Raw genomic sequence first — 17,486 nt, forward strand, 5'->3', positions numbered from 1 at the left:
ATTTTCACGTTCGATTTCCATTTACCCGGTAAATAAAATAAAATAAAATAAAATAAAATAAACTTCGATCTTGTCGCTAATTTCAACACTTTGTCTTTTTTAAAAAAATAAATAAATATTCCAAATAAATTGTACAGTGGGGTCAATTCTACGTCATAAGTAGCCAATGACAGACTATTGACGGCGTTAGAAGTTGTCGGGATGTCATAGGGTCGTCAACGAACGCCGTTAAATTCTCATGGGAAATTGGGGTTGTCTTGCCAATTACAGGATGGGTTTAGTGCGCACACCCTACCTCGTGCGCCGCATTGATGCCAAAACCGGGAATATTTACCTAATTTATGTTTTTTCCCCCAATAATAGAATATGAAATAGTAGTAATAACTAATAATAATTAGATGAAAATCGAAAATTATATAATAATAATAGTAAACCGATCGACCTAGAGTTTGTAATAAATATTAATTCACTCATGCATGAATCAGGCAAAGTTGTCGTTATGGGTAATTTAATAAATAATATTGTCTAATTTTGAAATGTAAACATCCTAGCTAGCTAGGTAGCGTGTGTATGTGTTATTGGCATGGGGAATTTAATTATTAAATTCTGTTTGACTATTTTTTTATTAAAAAAAAATTGACTTTATGAATCAATTCATCCGCCTCCCATTCATTTAATTTCCGGGTCTTATTTTTTTTTTTTCCAGTTTATCAAGTTCAATATATAAACCTAATGCTATCAATGACAACAAGTGTCCATCTAATCTAATATAAAACATAATTTTTTTTGCCCATAAACTCGTGTTATTCAACACGGAGATTTAATTATTAAATTCTGTTTGTTTTTTGTTTTTTTTGTCTAGACATGCCGCTGTCATTGCAATATATAAACAAATTACATCATATTTAGGTAAAGTTTGTAAATATATATTTATATATATATATATATATATATATATATATATATAAGTTATTATAATCGAGTGTTTAGTTCATAAATTTGTACAATTTTGTAATTGAAAATTTCATAATCACTTTTTTCAATATTCAAACACTAAATTATTATTTATTCATTAGGATACAGTGTACGTGTGCCTATGTCGTCCACGGTCCACGGATTTAATGAGAATTTTAGGATGAAATGTGCCAAGTGAAATGGCGTTTCCATTCCTTAATTCAGTTTTAAAATCCATAATATATAATTCCTTCAAAAAAAATATCTATATATCTATACTATTTTTATTTATTATGAAAGAAGACCATATCATGGTCTCTTGGTATAGTCAATAATAAAAATAATAATAATTAAAAAACTCAAACTTAAAACATGGGAAAAGCACTAACATTAAAACTATCCACTCACATTAGCATAACAGCCACATAATACTCTCCTACATAAAATACTTTCTTTTACATTGTAGTTGGCAATTTACATCAATATTGAAAATAACTGGTTCATTTTTCAGTTTGCTTACTATTATGTTTTTTATATGGCGATCACACATTACGAGATAATACATTTAATCTATGTTTTTCACACGCATCGCGTGTATTTCAGCGCTAGTAATATATAATATAACGAGAGTGTTTATTCCACGTGTGTTGTAGAATAGACCCATGATAATTAGGACCATACCTTATACCTATGCTCGTTAGTTAGTTACGCTTGAATAATTGAATCACTTAATATACGAGAAAAAAAAATGCGAAATACACCAAATTTCACGTACACTTGTGCATCGGTGCATGTATGTTCCTTGTAACTATTTGATAATAATTTTATTACTTTAATTTATTAGAAAATGGTCTTTATATATAATATATATATACTAGTAATTCATTGCATGAAAATTCACGTGCATAAATATTTTATATTAGATCTAAAAATAAACGATTTTTTTATGTTTTTAAATTGAAAAAATAAAATTGAATGATGATAATTATAAATAATAAGAGATATTTTTGCAAGATGATTATTCTAAACTACTCATGCATTATTATATTTTACAATATATACATGTGTATATTTTCACGAGTACGATCGATCCAATTTAATTATTTAGTAACAAACTATGACATAATTTATAACAAAAATACTTTAAAATATAATTCATCATACACATTTCGCATGTGTTTTAATTGTTCATCCACGTCCACACAAAATATAATATATATCCCAAATAGATGGCAACACGCTATATATGTTGAAAACCCCAATTCTTCTCAAATTCTTCTTTGAGAACCGAATCCCTACAAGGTATAAATTAAGAAATTCCGTTTATACGAAATATTGATTAAGCCTTATCATTTCTATATCTACATATATCACTTTTTTTATTATTATTATTACAACAATAATCAAGCACGAAAACATTTTTAGACTTAAACGTAAATTCGAACTCACGTCACTGCCTCGAAAAACAAAACAACAAAACAAATATTCCTGTCACTGGACACAGAGTACTCAAAGCTGGTTGCATATTCGATATTACTGCAAATATATAATAATAATAAAAAAAAATAGAAAAATACGTACATAGATGAGCAGGTCAAAAAAGAGAGAGTGCCTACATAAATCGAGAAAGAGCCGCGGGAATTGTGCGAAGGAGGCGAAGCATCAACGTCAGTGGTTGGAGGGATCCCGACAGGCCAGGGTCCCAGCACGTGCGCCCATTTGTTTCCTAATGACATGACATTAATCCAGATTTCAATTGTTTTTGTTTTATTTTTTTGAAAAAACTTGTAATTATATAATAATCTACTTGAGTTTTATCTCGTTCACATGGATTTTAAAACTAAAAATTTAGTTCTAATTTATTATAGTGATCGAGATAGAACAGAACTTGAAATTTCAAATGTAATAAGAAAAATTCAACTATTTTACAGTTGATTATGCCCAAAACTCCTGCAGTATATACATATATATAATTCAAAATTAATTAGATGTGGAATCGATTAAACTTGCGTTGCAGGAACACCCTCATTAGCTTTGTTCCGGATTTCGGAAGGCAATTTCTTTAAATTAGAAAATTCCCATGGCTTCAACTTTGAGTAAAATATCTCAAGAATAGGGCCAATTTTACACGTGTTACAGTTGCACGTATTTGACTAATTCATGTGTCTATTTTTATTAATTAAACTGGTCCCACGTCACATCACTTAACCCTAATGAAAAGATAATATTAAATAATACTATATATGTATATTAATTATTATGCTATAAATAAGCTCGTTTGAAACGCATTAATAGTATTGACAATTGCATTCTTGAATACCTTGCTCATACGTGTCTAGTAATTTGTGGGTTCATCGGTCTCATGATATCCATCCCTTCATCCCTTGGCTTCTTTCGCATTGTGGGCACCCAATAACTTTCAATTGACCATATATATATTTTTCAAGAAAAAAAAAAAAAGCACCGTAGTATATTAATTTTAGCAGTCCTTATCTAGGATTGATGCGGGAGATCGAGACTATATATACATACACAGAGGACGAGTTTCATCATCGTTAAATTTTTTTTAGGGAAAACTGCAAATTTGGTCATGTATATTTGTTATTTTGTAATTTTGGTTCTTTATGTTTTCATATTTCAGTTTTAGTCTTTCATGTTTTGATTTTTGGCAATTTCGGTCATTTTTATTCGAAAATACTTACGTGGCATTGTACACGTCAGCTCCACATCAGCACTAAATTGGTGTCACGTCAGCGACACGTCGGAAAAAGGACTAAATTCGGACTAAAACTGAAATATAAAAATATAAAGGACTGAAATCGCAAAGGAACAAACATACAGGACCAAAAAAATAATTTTCTCAAATTTTTATATAGTGACGTCCTAAGATACATCCCGGATATTATTCGATGGTATACCCAGATGCATCCCTTTTTCACATAAACTCATACCGATATTTAAGAGCATTAAGCAGGTTGTACGTGATGGTTCTATTAGATAATCGATCATTATATAAACTTGGGTTTGGACTTGTCAAAATTGTCACGGTACAAGTAATGTCTTATGTAAGCATGAGTCATGTCTAATCGGGCCGGGTATGCAAGACTTCCTAAATTTCAAGGTTCTATATTTTTATTTTTTAACGATGGGAACTTCCATTCTTTCTAGTTTCTCCCATATTTTATTTACTTGACTCAGACATGATCACATCAGGATTGTCATCTCCTAACCTATTTATTTATGATTTTAAGGCAACGACAAATGAAAGAAACACAAATACTCGACAAATCAATATCATGAAAATCATAATAGTGTTCTGGTTACATTAACACAAATTAGAACGTAAACAGTATTTGCAATTGAACATGTTAAATTAAATACGGCACAGTGATAAATATTTTGTTAAAGCGATGAACTTTGAATTTCCATATTGTCTCCCAGCAATTCCGAAAGGAAGCATAGGTTTTAACTTTTGAGACAGATGGGACATTATAATAATGAATATTGTAAAAGCGTGGGGTAATGTCTTTTCTTTTCTAGTCTGGCAATCCAACGTGCTGTATTCAAAAATTGTCGTGTACGTCTTTCCTTATGCTGTCATTAATTTCATCTTCAGAAGTGTTATACTTTGTTCATGTGTGAAAAGATCAACCATGATCAATATCCTCAGTTTCGCTGGTTCGATTGACTCAATCAAACTAGATAATTTTGACAACAAACTTTTACTCGAACTTTAAAAACACATTTAATTTTAGATTGCACCATGACACGTACGTGTCTTCTCTTTTAAGCTATCAGTGTCATTTGGTTTTTTTTTTTTTAAAAAAAAAGGATTGATCCCTAAGGGGACTCATTTTCCACATGAATCAGAGGTTTATTAACTCATGTGGGGTTAAATCGAGGTATGTGCACAAGCAGCAGTGACCTGAAGGAGGGAGCAACATGATCAACTCCCAGAAAATACCCCACAATATTTCAGTAAGAAATATGCTCTACACGAGGATCGAACCCGCAACGTTGGAAAATTTCTCCTCACGTCACCTCAGGCCTTACCAACTCGCCTATGCTTCTGTAGGCTCATTTGGTTTTTTTTTTTTAATTTTCATTTACGTAAACGTAGCTCATTGTTGTAAAATTGTTTTTTTTTTCGTTCAACAACGTCCATTCAAATTAAAATCTGCCATATTTAAAAATATATATATATATATTTTCAGGAAATTATCAAGAATTGTAGACATTTAATTGGAGCCTTTACCTACCAAATTCGCGGGTACGACCCGGCCCCTCAATAGGTGTCCAATTGCGAAAAGTAATTTGGATTTGGTGAATGGTGATCCAATGGATAAGTAAGAGAAAGTAAAATAAAATTAAATTAAATTGTTGGTAACGTGGCATGTACTTGTTATTATTGTGGGAATATTCGCTGAAAAATAAGATTCCAGTCGGGGCACATTGAAAACATGTTTGTAACGTGACAAATTAAACGCACTTTGAATTTTACTTTTAGCTGCCAAAGCATATTAATTATACTAGGGGACAATATATATATATATACATAAATATGTATGCATGTACTTGCAGAAGAAAATAAATTCAATGGTGTTGGCTGTGAGCTTGTTAGCTTTCGTTCCAATGGTGGGTGCACTTAAAGTACGTACTCAAACATGTTGATCTTAATTAAGAATATTTATTCATTTTGTTTCGACATTAACCGTTTGGTACATGAGATAAAGGTGGGACGACACACAAATTTTTACTCATCTCATGTTTTTCTCATTTTTTTGTTAACCCAATGATATCTCATGGCCCGATATAACATTAGATGTAGGCTTGATGACAAATACCTCTTAACCAATGATATTAGTGGAGGATGAATGTCACAAGTGAAATTGTGTGAAATTGACAATAGTAATTAAGAGAACAAACACAATAATCTTACAAAATAAAAAAACATACAAAACATCATATTATTCATATATTTGTCTTGCTTATCCACATCTCATCATGTTTTTATTCATTTATCGTACATCTCATCCATAATACCAAACGGTATCTATAGAAAAATAATGGCATATATAGCTTGCGAGAGTGATCACTATCCAACTAATTAAACCAGCTAGCAGTACTATATGTTAAAGTTTAATTTTATATTAGAAAGAAATAAACAGAGATTTAAATTATTTACATAAATAACATAGTTTTAACTTTAAAGTATATAAATAAAGTTGTTTGTTTACATGTGTGTATATATAAAATTATTGGATTGATGGATCATGATTGTGATTTGGATGAGTGAGATGATTTCAAATGAAAGATGTACATAACTAGCAAGGTTGAAGATTGGATTTGAAATTGAAGCATATTGATCTCAAAACATTCATTCTAATTTTAAACCAAACGGATACAATATATTATTTGAGGTGTAGATATGAAATCAAATTCACACGAATCCTTCTATCATAACGCAACCTCATGATTTTAATATGATAGTTAGTTTGAGATAATTTGCCTCATAAAAATGAAGGTAAGAATCAAGATAAAAGAGTTCGCGCTACAAAGAAAACTTTATATTGACATATATGTTGAATTATTATGAGCGAAAGATTTTGTCGTCTTTTTTTTTCTTTCCTTTTTAAAAAATAAAAAAAACATTCGACAGTAAGCTAACAATATTGGCAACCATTCTTTCCAAAATTTGTTTTACAATCACACGAGATTACATTGAATTGCTTGGCATAGTTTGGTACACAGTATATGATAAATATATAATATATAATATAAGAATAAATTAATGATAAGTAAAATGGTAGTATACTATATTAAATGTTTGGTATGATTTTAATAAGAGTGATTAAATTTATATATTAGATTGTAACGACGAAATTAATCTTACCATAATAAATTTTATTTTTCATTATTATTCAAGATCTTGCACTTGCATGAATGTAATAATTAAATTTGAATTTTTGTAGTGTTTTTTTGTTTGTATTAAATTTATCACACCAAATTAAAGGGATACATAGTCCACTTGTAGAAGCACTTTACACATGATATGATAAATATATGATATATAATATAAGGATAAGTAAAATGGTAGGATACTATATTAAAAGTTTGATATGATTTTAATAAGAGTGATTAAATTTATATATTGAATTGTAATGACGAAATTAACCTTACCATTATAAATTTTATTTTTCATTATTATTCAAGATCTTGAACTTGTATGAATGTAATAATTAAATTTGGATTTTTGTAGTGTTTTTTTGTTTGTATTAAATTTATCACACCAAACTAAAGGGATACATAGTTCAATTGTAGAAGCATTTATCACGGGCTCATTAAATTATCATGAGCTTTTAAAAAATGTACCAAGCATGAAATGAAATATGATAATTTATTAATCACTTATTTATCAAGTGTACCAAACTATACAACCTTAACTCATTTGAATCAAACCTCAACCAGAATTTTTAAAAAAGTCTCAATTTGGGACAAGATTGGAGTTCGAAATCACCCAAATAAGGTAGAATGGAATACGAGGCTCATTACCTCGCACCTCTATGGGCCTCTGTTTAATGTCATGATGACAACATATGGGCCACGATCTGTTTCCTCAATCTCTTATAGCAGGTTTATTTTTTATTTTTGTTTTGTTTTGTTTTGTTTTTCCTTTGCAGTTTGCAACACTTTGTTTTTGGACCAGTCCTAAGAGCATGTACAAGGATGTGAGTAAGTTGGTGTGGTCAAGTTGGTAACTTCATCGCATGATGATATCAGCGTTGATAACTTCATTGTGTGTTCCTACAATGGTGTGATGATGTTATAGCGGTGATGTTGAAATAATATTTTTTTTAATCAATTAAATAATTTTTTTAAAACATAATAAAAATACAAATAAATATAAAAAATTAAAAATAAATATTATTAAAATTAAAAAAACTACATTAAAAAATGCACATAAATATAAAAAATAATATTTTTGTAAAACATAATTTTTTTTTAAAAGCATACATAATATTCCAAAATAAAAAACAAACATGAAAAAAAAAACACATGAATTAAACTTGATACAAGTAAAAAAAAAAATTAATTGAGTTTGTAAAATATAGTCGTTGACCTTTTTAAATATTTTTATTAATTATTCTTAAATTTTTTGATTTTTTTTTACAAGTTATTTAATTTATTTTTAATTAAAATCATTTTTATAAATTAAAATAATAGATCAACTAAGATCATCTCACGTCCATGTTTTAAAAAAATTTAAAAAAAAGAAAAAACAAAAAATTGGTGGGGCCCGCGCATAAAAAAAATTCAAAAAAAAAAGAAAAACAAGATTTGTGGGCCTCACCACGCAGGGCCCACAATCTTGACTGCACGCGAAAATTTTCGCGTGCAGTTTCATTGCCCCTTGTAAGGGGCAATGATTAAATGCCCAACTTGATCGTCCCTTGGGTTTGCTCTAATGTACATGTCAAAATATCAAACCAATTACATAAACTAGTTCTTAGGTTTTTTGAATGACAAATTATGAACGGTGATTGATTTTTCGGTGAATGTCACGTTTATTATCGTTTCTGTTTTATAAAATTTGAGCCACTTTTAAAAATTATTTTGCCGCGTTTTGATGACATCAAATCATATTTACTATTTAAGCCTTGGTCGTTGTTTAAAATGTTATATGTTTACATTGAAAAAAAAAAGATAAAAATAGTTGAAAAATAAAAACGAAAAAAACTACCTTGTATTTTGAGAAATGCATTCTATTATATTATTAATAACTGTATCCACTTCCCCTATGTTGAAAGAAACTACAATCGCCCACAGGGGCATAGGCGAGTTGGTAAGGCCCGAGGTGACGTGGGAAACAGCGTTGCGGGTTCGATCCTCGTGTGGAGCATATTCCTCATTGAAATATTTGGGGGTATGCTCTGGGGGTTGGACCATGTTGTTCCCTCACTCAGGTCCCTGCCTACTCGTGCACATCTCTCGATTTAACCCCCGCATGAGCCAATGGGCCTCTGACTCATGTGGGATGGGGTCCCCTTCGAGATCAACCTTTTTTTTTTAAAAAAAAAAAACTGCAATCAATTTGGTTTATGTCATATTGACCACACACGTTATGCGTGTGCATGTTTTGCTAGTTAACAATAAAATTTGATTTTCAGATGTAATTTAGGAAACTTGAAATGTCTCCGGTGAAACATATTTGACAAACATTTAAGTGTTCTTAAATCACAGATTGAACATCCTCGACTTGTATGTGAAGAATAAATGGAAATGGAACTAACCTAGCTCGTGCGATGCTTGCATACATAACATATTTTCAATCGGTTTCTCTCTACATTACTCGAATTAAAATCTAGGAAATAATCATTCAAGAAATCAAATTGTAATCGAAAACAACGATAATTCTTGTAATTAAGACATTTTTTTTTACAAATCTGTTTTGATAAAACTAAAAGCATTTAGCACAAAATTTCATCCCGGAAAAATAAAGAAAGAAAAAGAGAGCGATAAATTTCATACAAGAAGCCGAATCGTGAACTCTGCGTTCTCCCCCGGACCATTACATGATCGTAGGGAAGACAAAAAGCCTCCTTTCTCACACACAGCACGGAGAATCAGTGATCGTACTTGAAGGGAGAAAATGAATGCGCCACCGTTGGTGAAGAAGCCGAAAATGGAGCTTGAAGCGGAGGAGGAGGAGGAGGAGGAGGAGGAGGAGGAGCAAGTGGAAGAGAGGGAAGGACCAGAGGAGGAACAGAATAGGAAAGAACAAGAAGAAGCGCTATTGGCCCTTGTCCAGCATCGCACCAAAGAAGTTGAGCATCTTCGTCAGCGCATTACTTATTACAAATCCCAGGTGGATCTTTTGTCTTTCTTGATCTTATGCTTTTCTAAAAACATTACTTTCTCGCACCTTTTAATTTCTTTACTTTTTTCGTATGTTTTTTGTTTTTGTTTGGAGACTGTTCTTGATTACCTCCGCACGTGGTGTGTATCGGGGAGCCAGTGTTTTTGTTTTGCCTTGTGATAGGTATCGGTAGTTTGATTAAACTCTGTGGAATCAGCTACTCGTGAATTGTTTTATGGAATTAATCAGTTCAGATATCCTTATGTGCCAGATGCCCTTTGTTTTCTTGGTAGTTGGTGATGGGTTGCATTTGGTTTGATGTGTATTTAATGCATGAATGATGACAGTGTAATACGGTCTTTATCGTAAAATGTTCCTTTTGCTCGTTGTTTTGTGACTCAATCATTACCACAGACAAATATCTAAGATTCCTGGGTAATGAATTGGCAAGATCAAGTTAGATAAACTTATTCTCGTTATAAGCTGAGCTTCGTAGGAAATTTCTGGAGGAATATGTTCAACTCAATTGTTTGGGTGGTTGATATTATTCAGTTTCCTGGCTTCAGTTGTCTGTGTAGATAAGCTCTACTAGATTCGGGCTCTAGTTATTTGCGCCTGGAGAAATGAAATATTAATACTCAGAATTGTGCAGTAAAATGCTAATGTAGTTTAGAGAAATCAGCAATGTGAATAGAGAAGTGTAAAATGATCTCTTTGATGGATCCATAGCTATGGAAGGTGCACCGAGGAACACATGGGTATACGACCAAGCATAAAGGTGTGCAGCCTATCAAATAGGCATGCTAAGGTATCATATTTTAAAATATAGATGCGTGAAAAAAAAAACACGTTGTATACCATCTGAGAGGTGCTTGGCAAACTATTGAACAAGAAAGTAAATATGATTCATGTGAAAATGAACGTGGATGAGTAGCATATTATAGTCTCCAGGATTCAAAATCTTTTCATGTAAGCTGTGCTTAACTCATCCCTTAAACCTATACAGTGCGCCAAGGCACATGGCAAAGGTGCATGCTTTACTAAAGGGCTTTGCCTTGGACTTTTAACATGACTACGTGAGAAGCCCCTACTTTGTAAGAATAACAGAGAGAGAAAATGCAGGTTTATCCCATAATCTTGTTATTTCCCCCCTCTATTGTGTGCCCTCTTATCCTAATTTCTATTAAATATTTACGCTTATGGAGCAGCCTAAAGCATATACGGTGTCTTTGAGGCAAGGGGTGAGTTTACAGTTCTTTGCCACCTATTCTCACGAAGAGGATGCACACTATGGAATCCTAGAAGTATTGTAGCATCATTACCTTTAATGGTATTTTATGCTTTATAACCTAGTTTTGCTTACAACATAATTTGACATGGGGATAGCATGCAATCGCATGGTCTCAATATTCACCAGATGTAATTTGACCGGGCAACTTCTGTAAACTGCTGTGGGTTTATATCATCCCATTGAAACTGTGGATAGAGTTGACTTTTGAAGTGATAATCAATGTATTTACTATAAGTTCATAACTATATGAATAAATTGTGCATTTTTTTATACAAATGTGACAGAGTTTGCATCCAGTTTCCTCTGAATCGACATGATCTGTACTCTTTTTATCAGTGGGTTGATATAGACTGATGTACCTTGTGTTTCATGTGCAGCTTGATGAAGCGGAAAAGAAGTTGGAGGATACACAAACTAAATTGGCTCGTCATCAAGGACAAGACATTTCAGTGGCTTCTGAAACATCTGGTAACATTACCAAAGAGGTAAGTGTTGAAAGATCAACAAGCCTTGCTCTCTCTCCGCGTGTTTTAATTTGTCAAGAAATGTCATGCTTTTTGTTAATGAAGGTTCTTCTTAAAAGCAGTCTCAATGTAAGCCACAGACGTCAGGTCTGGATACCATTAAGTCTTCCAGAGATAATCTTAATGTTTCACAAAAATCAGTTAGTCCTTTCCATCAAAATGGAGAATCTTCTCGAAGCCATATCCAGTCCAAATCACAACTTTTGATTCGTTCTGTGACCCCAAAGATTGAAGAATCTGGAAAAGCTACCAATGGTTCCGGATTGTTGCCTGGTATATCGGTATCAACTCAAACTAATAGCACTGCCAAGCAAAAAGGAGACAAAGCTCGTAAATTGTCTTCAGTCCAAGAAACCATGCAATCTGAACCTAAGGGGAAAAAGGCGAAGCCTGGTATGATTCTGAAGATTTTTTTAGCTGGAAGCTGAATTGCCACGTTTCCTTTTGTGAATCTACAAATTTGTTTCAGCCCTAAATTTGTAATTTTTTTAATTAAAAATTAATTTTCTTAAAGTTCATAACCACTACTTTTGGGTGCAAAGAAAGTTTGTGGATTCAAATGGATAATTTGATAATGTACTGAGAAAGTGGTATTTTTATTAATTATTTTGTGTACTAATATAGTGGAAATCTGTAATTATAGTGCAACTTTTTAGTCATGGAAGGCTTCACGTTTGTTCACATTATATAATTTGTCAATAATTATTCCTGATTGTTCCTTTCTTTTAAATGCAGAGGAGAGAGAATCTAAAGATTTGATTCCATTAATAAGCAGCTGCTCTTCATCAACCACCATTCACTGCCAGACTGGTTGTCTTTTGTCGAGTCAACACAAAAGAAAACTGAGAAGTCTTGTGCTGTGTCCGACAAATGATCAATTATTTGTGACCAGGTGATTGGATCTTTGACAGTCTCTCATTGGAATAATCAGAAATAGAAGGGATAATTTGGTTGGTTGCTTAGAGTGGTCTATACGACAATATTGTCTATTGCTATGTGAGAAAGGAAAGAGCAAACAAATAATTTCATATAGTTGGTTCCCTTGTTGTGTATAATAATGACATTATCCTCTACCAGTTGCATAGCACAGGCGAATTAATGTAGATTATTTTATTTAATTTATTGCTGCTATAATCTTAGAGTAAATCTTCTTTCAAACTGTTGCTACTTGATTCTTCTTAGTGAACTGTTTTATTTTATTTTTTCTTGGTGTAGTAATTGTGGAGCTCGAGTCTTCATCATTGTAACAGGGTCCACAACTGTTGCTCCTTGTCCCCTTTTGACCCCTCGTAATGAAACTAGTACAAACTAAAAGAAAGATATAACTATATTGGCAGCACAGTGTTGACTTGTATCTCAACAAGGCTTTGTATATACTGGCATATTTACTTAGCATCCTTTTGACATGTTGAGAGATCATATATATTTAGGTTACCTAGTAATATATTGCCTTGTTTTATTGGTCTCACTGAAGGAACGGTTTTCTTTGTTTTTCTTAATCTTGAATGCACTTGGTTTTAAAATTTTAGAATGGAAAATCGTTTCATGAAATTCTGATCATGTGCTCATATCATGAATGGTCATCACAATATGCAATTAAGATTGTCCCTTGAGTCTTACTTTGCCTACCAAAATTTGTTGTAATCGCATTTTATTTCAACTCCTTGACTTCAACTCCTCTTCAGATCAAGAATTATCGTAGAACTAGAACCTACAATTTATTGATCAATGACAATGTTATGAAATTTGACATGATCATCTTCTTCAACCCCGTAGTTATATTGATTATTCTGTCCTTGGTGAGTTGAATAAGTGGCATTCATATGCCTTAATCCTTTTTCTTTTCATGCTGTGTGATTTATTAAGTATAACTCCCTTGTGATAAATATCCTTGAATGCTATGCAGTGCATTGGATGGATTGGTCAACCTTTGGCAAATACAGGGGAGGGGGTATGTATTACATTTGTGTCAATATCATTTTGACTTTATCTATTTGTTCCAGTATTTTAGGAGAGTTACTTGACTTTATAGTATCTTAGAATGCCATTTAGCGATGGCCTTGGTTGTTTACTTCCACTACATAAAATTGCAGCTCCAGTGCCAATCTTTTAAGTTCTACTGAATGTCAATCTAACAAGCAGAGGAGATGGCCTGAAGATATAGCTTGGCATCCACAGGGAAACAGACTTTTTTCGGTTTATGCTGCAGATGGTGGAGATTCCCAGATATCAATTTTGAACCTGAATAAAGGAAGAGACGTAATATTCCTTGTATCAGTATGCCGTATCATTCTTCACATGAATTGCTTGCTGTTGGTGTGTTTTAGAACAGAAATCGGTTGCTTATCTGAGCAATTGATCCTGGATCAAAATAGTTCAAGTGATAAAATACCATGCAAATTATGTAAACAAGGGATAAATGCAATTTGACAGGGGAATGGAGGTATTCTCCCAAAATCTTTGAAGCTTTTTAGCAAACATAGTCATTGGCCCAAAACCTGTCAAATCAGAGCGGGGTATTACTGTACAGAATATTTTAGGAACAAAATTACATCAGACCCTTTGTAAATTTGCCCACTCATCCGTTACTTAGGAATGATTTTCTATTTCTAACATCATAGTGTTAAGATTAGTAGAATATTTGGGGAAAGTGGGGTGAAAAATGAGATAATGTACTTTCTCTACTGACATGATCTTTATGATAAATTGGAAAAATGGTTGACAGCATTATGCCTGTTGGAACTTAGGTTTGAGTGAGGATATCTTTTGTAAAATTTGATCTCGATTTTGAAATTTCTGTTGGCATTGTCTGTATTCATTATGATAAACAGAAACCAAAGCATGAATTTGTGGAAGGAAGCTCGGTTTGAATTGTTATGTTTCATTAGGCCTCGCGGGAATGGGAAAAAAATACATTTGTATCACTACAGTGGTGCTTTACATGCATTCCTTTATTATCATCACTTTCTTAATTGTCACATAAGTACCTCTTTTGCTTTCATATGAAGATCCATGTTGAATTTAATTAAAAATGATGGCAAAGAACAATTTGCAGAGTGCTTTTTTTTTTTTCAAAAAAATAATAAATCTCTGTCAGTCGACTCATCTAGTAACACCTAGTCTTCTTTGGTACTTTCACAGGGAACACGCGTCTGCTTTCTTGAAGACAAGCCTCACATTAAAGGCATTCTCAACAGCATAATCTTCATGCCATGGGATGAAACACGGTTTGTTACGGGTGGTAGTGACCATGCCGTGGTCCTTTGGACTGAGCAAGATACGGGAGGAGGCTCATGGAAACCTAAATCATTACATAGAAACTTTCATTCCTCTGCTGTAATGGGGGTTGCGGGAATGCGGCATAAGAAAATGGTGATGTCTGTTGGTGCTGATAAACGGATAATTGGATTTGATATGATGAGTGGAAGAGCAGAGTACAAACATCAAATTGAAAGCAAATGCATGAGTATTGTAACTAATCCTTCTGACTACAATCTCTTTATGGTTCAGACTGGGTAAGTTTTTCAAAGCAATTTTTATTTTAGCCATTATTTATTTGCCTTACCTTTCCGGTTGTTTATATCAATGACTTCCTAACATATAGTTTCTTATTTTCTCCCCCACTTGCATTTCTTTGGTTAAATTCTGCCAATCTGTGATCTGTCATCCTATTAATCAGATCTCTTGTGGTAGCGTATGCTGCAAAGATTTGTCTTATCTTCAGTTAGCCCCCATGGTCCCCAAAACCTTTGAAAATAGTGGTTATATTTTTTACAAAATTCATATTCCGGTTCATTTTTTGGCATGTTTTGGAGCGAAAATGGTCTATTAGATTTGTTGTGTTGGGGAAAGATTCTAAGGTATACTGCGGTGTAGAGAACCTGTTGATATATATAAAAAACCTATACCTGATGACAATAATGAAATTAAAATTTAAGAGTTCATTAGATAAAGCATTACTACTACTAGAACAGTTGTCGACGCAAAACTATGCCCGTACGTCTATAGACTATATGTGCAATTTTATTCAACAAATTCTACATCAATCTACAATCTTATGCAGTGTAATTATTCATTTATTCTGTGCGATGCTGCATTTGTTTGGAATAAGTTTTGGATTCTATTTATACATCGTGAATTTGTGCTGAACTGAAAATGTGTTTTCTTTGCAGGACCCCAGAGAAGCAGCTCAAACTGTTTGATCTCAGGATAAGGCAGATGGAGATTCACGCTTTTGGGTGGAAACAAGAGAGTAGCGACTCACAATCGGCCCTTATAAACCAGGCGTGGTCTCCAGATGGTTTGTATATAACATCAGGATCTGCAGATCCCGCCATTCACATCTTTGACATAAGATATAACAGCCACAGACCTTCTCAATCAATACGAGCTCATCAGAAACGAGTATTTAAAGCTGTGTGGCATCACGCTCTCCCGCTTCTCATCTCGATTTCTTCCGACTTGAACATCGGATTACACAAAATCTTGTAAGATTTGAAGGAAAGGGCAGTCATCAAAACTCGATTTCTTTTGCTAATTATTACATCTCCAGAACCGGGGGAAGTTTGGTCTTGAAGAAAAACATGCTTGGCCAATCCTTGACGACGAGATGGTCATGACACGAACCGGATACTTTTTCTGCAGCTATCTTTGAGGCATTGGATACTTGTTACTAATGCTGCATCCCAGTCAGAAAATTCATTAGCACAAGGGACGGGAGTTCATCCCCTCAAATAAAACATTTTCAAATTTTATGTGTCTATTGATATCATACGAAAATCTGGGTTTTGCTTCATAGTCAAACGAGTTTTGCTTTCACTATTGTAGCGTACGATTTTCTACGTGTAATGCACTATAATTGAATGTTTTGTGGCTCTTTCAAGGTACCATTAGCTTACTATCTTAAAAGTATCTTAAAAGATGCATGGTTCGGGATTTAACTAGTGCGCATCGAAAAATAGTGATTGTGATTTTTCACGTCATAAAAAAATGCATCTATCAAATTAATGTTGTACTCAAATAAAACAATTATAAACAGGAAACTAATCTGAGAATTAAATTTTATTCAAATACATGTTTATATATGCATTGGCAATTATATAACAGTTTTGCTTTTAAAAAGGTCATATGTTTTATGTACGCAACAAATCATGTGCTAAAGTTATAATAAATATCGTGTATAACGATATTTACAACAATTATATCGTGAGATTTATTATTATATTGCGAGATTATATATCCAATGTATAATTAAATTTTGATAAATGAAATTTTATTGAATTTTTTATATTATACAAAATGATATATAAATTTTGTTGTACGTGTAACATTGCTCACGTAACAAATGCTTCAAAGTCTCATGCACGTCATTATTGGCCAGATTTATTTTAGAACTAAATTTAGTGGTTGACCCCTTGACCAGTTGTGGTCGACCACAATTTTACTGATACAATACAACATCACTTTTCTGACGAGCCAATCAAATTTTTGAATGAAACTTTCCGAATTTGGCATTTAAAGGCTTGTTTATTTTTTTTTATTTTTATTTTAACAAGAAGGGCTGTTTATTTTAAAAGGTTTTTTCCCCCTCGCTATGTTTATCATATTATTATTTTTTGACCGTAATTTTATTGATGATCGTTAATTAAAAACTCAACCAAAATGAAATTCTTATTTCATCCAAACAAAAGATCGGAAAGAAGATCTTCATGCTATTTCTGATTTTTGCACGCATCCCATCTTATCCTAGATTCTCTTAAAAAATACTCACAAATTTAATTATCTAATTTGATAGCATAGTTTTTTTCTTTTTACTACTATATCATTAGTAACCTAACATTGAAAAATATAAAATCATTTT

General features: G+C 32.6%; 1 protein-coding gene across 1 annotated transcript; it reads left to right on the forward strand.

The window, feature by feature from the left end:
* The first annotated feature begins 9,278 nt into the window (after positions 1 to 9,278).
* LOC140887180 (uncharacterized) lies at positions 9,279 to 16,508 on the forward strand. The gene is made up of 8 exons (XM_073294258.1): positions 9,279 to 9,820; positions 11,480 to 11,587; positions 11,689 to 12,019; positions 12,362 to 12,518; positions 13,533 to 13,577; positions 13,720 to 13,885; positions 14,768 to 15,141; positions 15,799 to 16,508. Exons 1-8 carry the CDS (start codon positions 9,605 to 9,607, stop codon positions 16,115 to 16,117), a joined length of 1,716 nt encoding a protein of 571 aa, XP_073150359.1. The 5' UTR covers positions 9,279 to 9,604; the 3' UTR covers positions 16,118 to 16,508.
* Positions 16,509 to 17,486: the final 978 nt, after the last annotated feature.

Source organism: Henckelia pumila, chromosome 1 (assembly GCF_033568475.1).
Source record: "Henckelia pumila isolate YLH828 chromosome 1, ASM3356847v2, whole genome shotgun sequence".
NCBI classification, from domain to species: Eukaryota; Viridiplantae; Streptophyta; class Magnoliopsida; order Lamiales; family Gesneriaceae; genus Henckelia; species Henckelia pumila.

Bases quoted from the DNA above. Each gene is read 5' to 3' on its own strand.
- LOC140887180 (XM_073294258.1), top strand. From the start codon at position 9,605: ATGAATGCGCCACCGTTGGTGAAGAAGCCGAAAATGGAGCTTGAAGCG. The intron at 9,821-11,479 runs GTGGATCTTTTG...TTTCATGTGCAG, and splicing joins TTACTTATTACAAATCCCAG to CTTGATGAAGCGGAAAAGAA. The intron at 15,142-15,798 runs GTAAGTTTTTCA...TTTTCTTTGCAG, and splicing joins CTCTTTATGGTTCAGACTGG to GACCCCAGAGAAGCAGCTCA.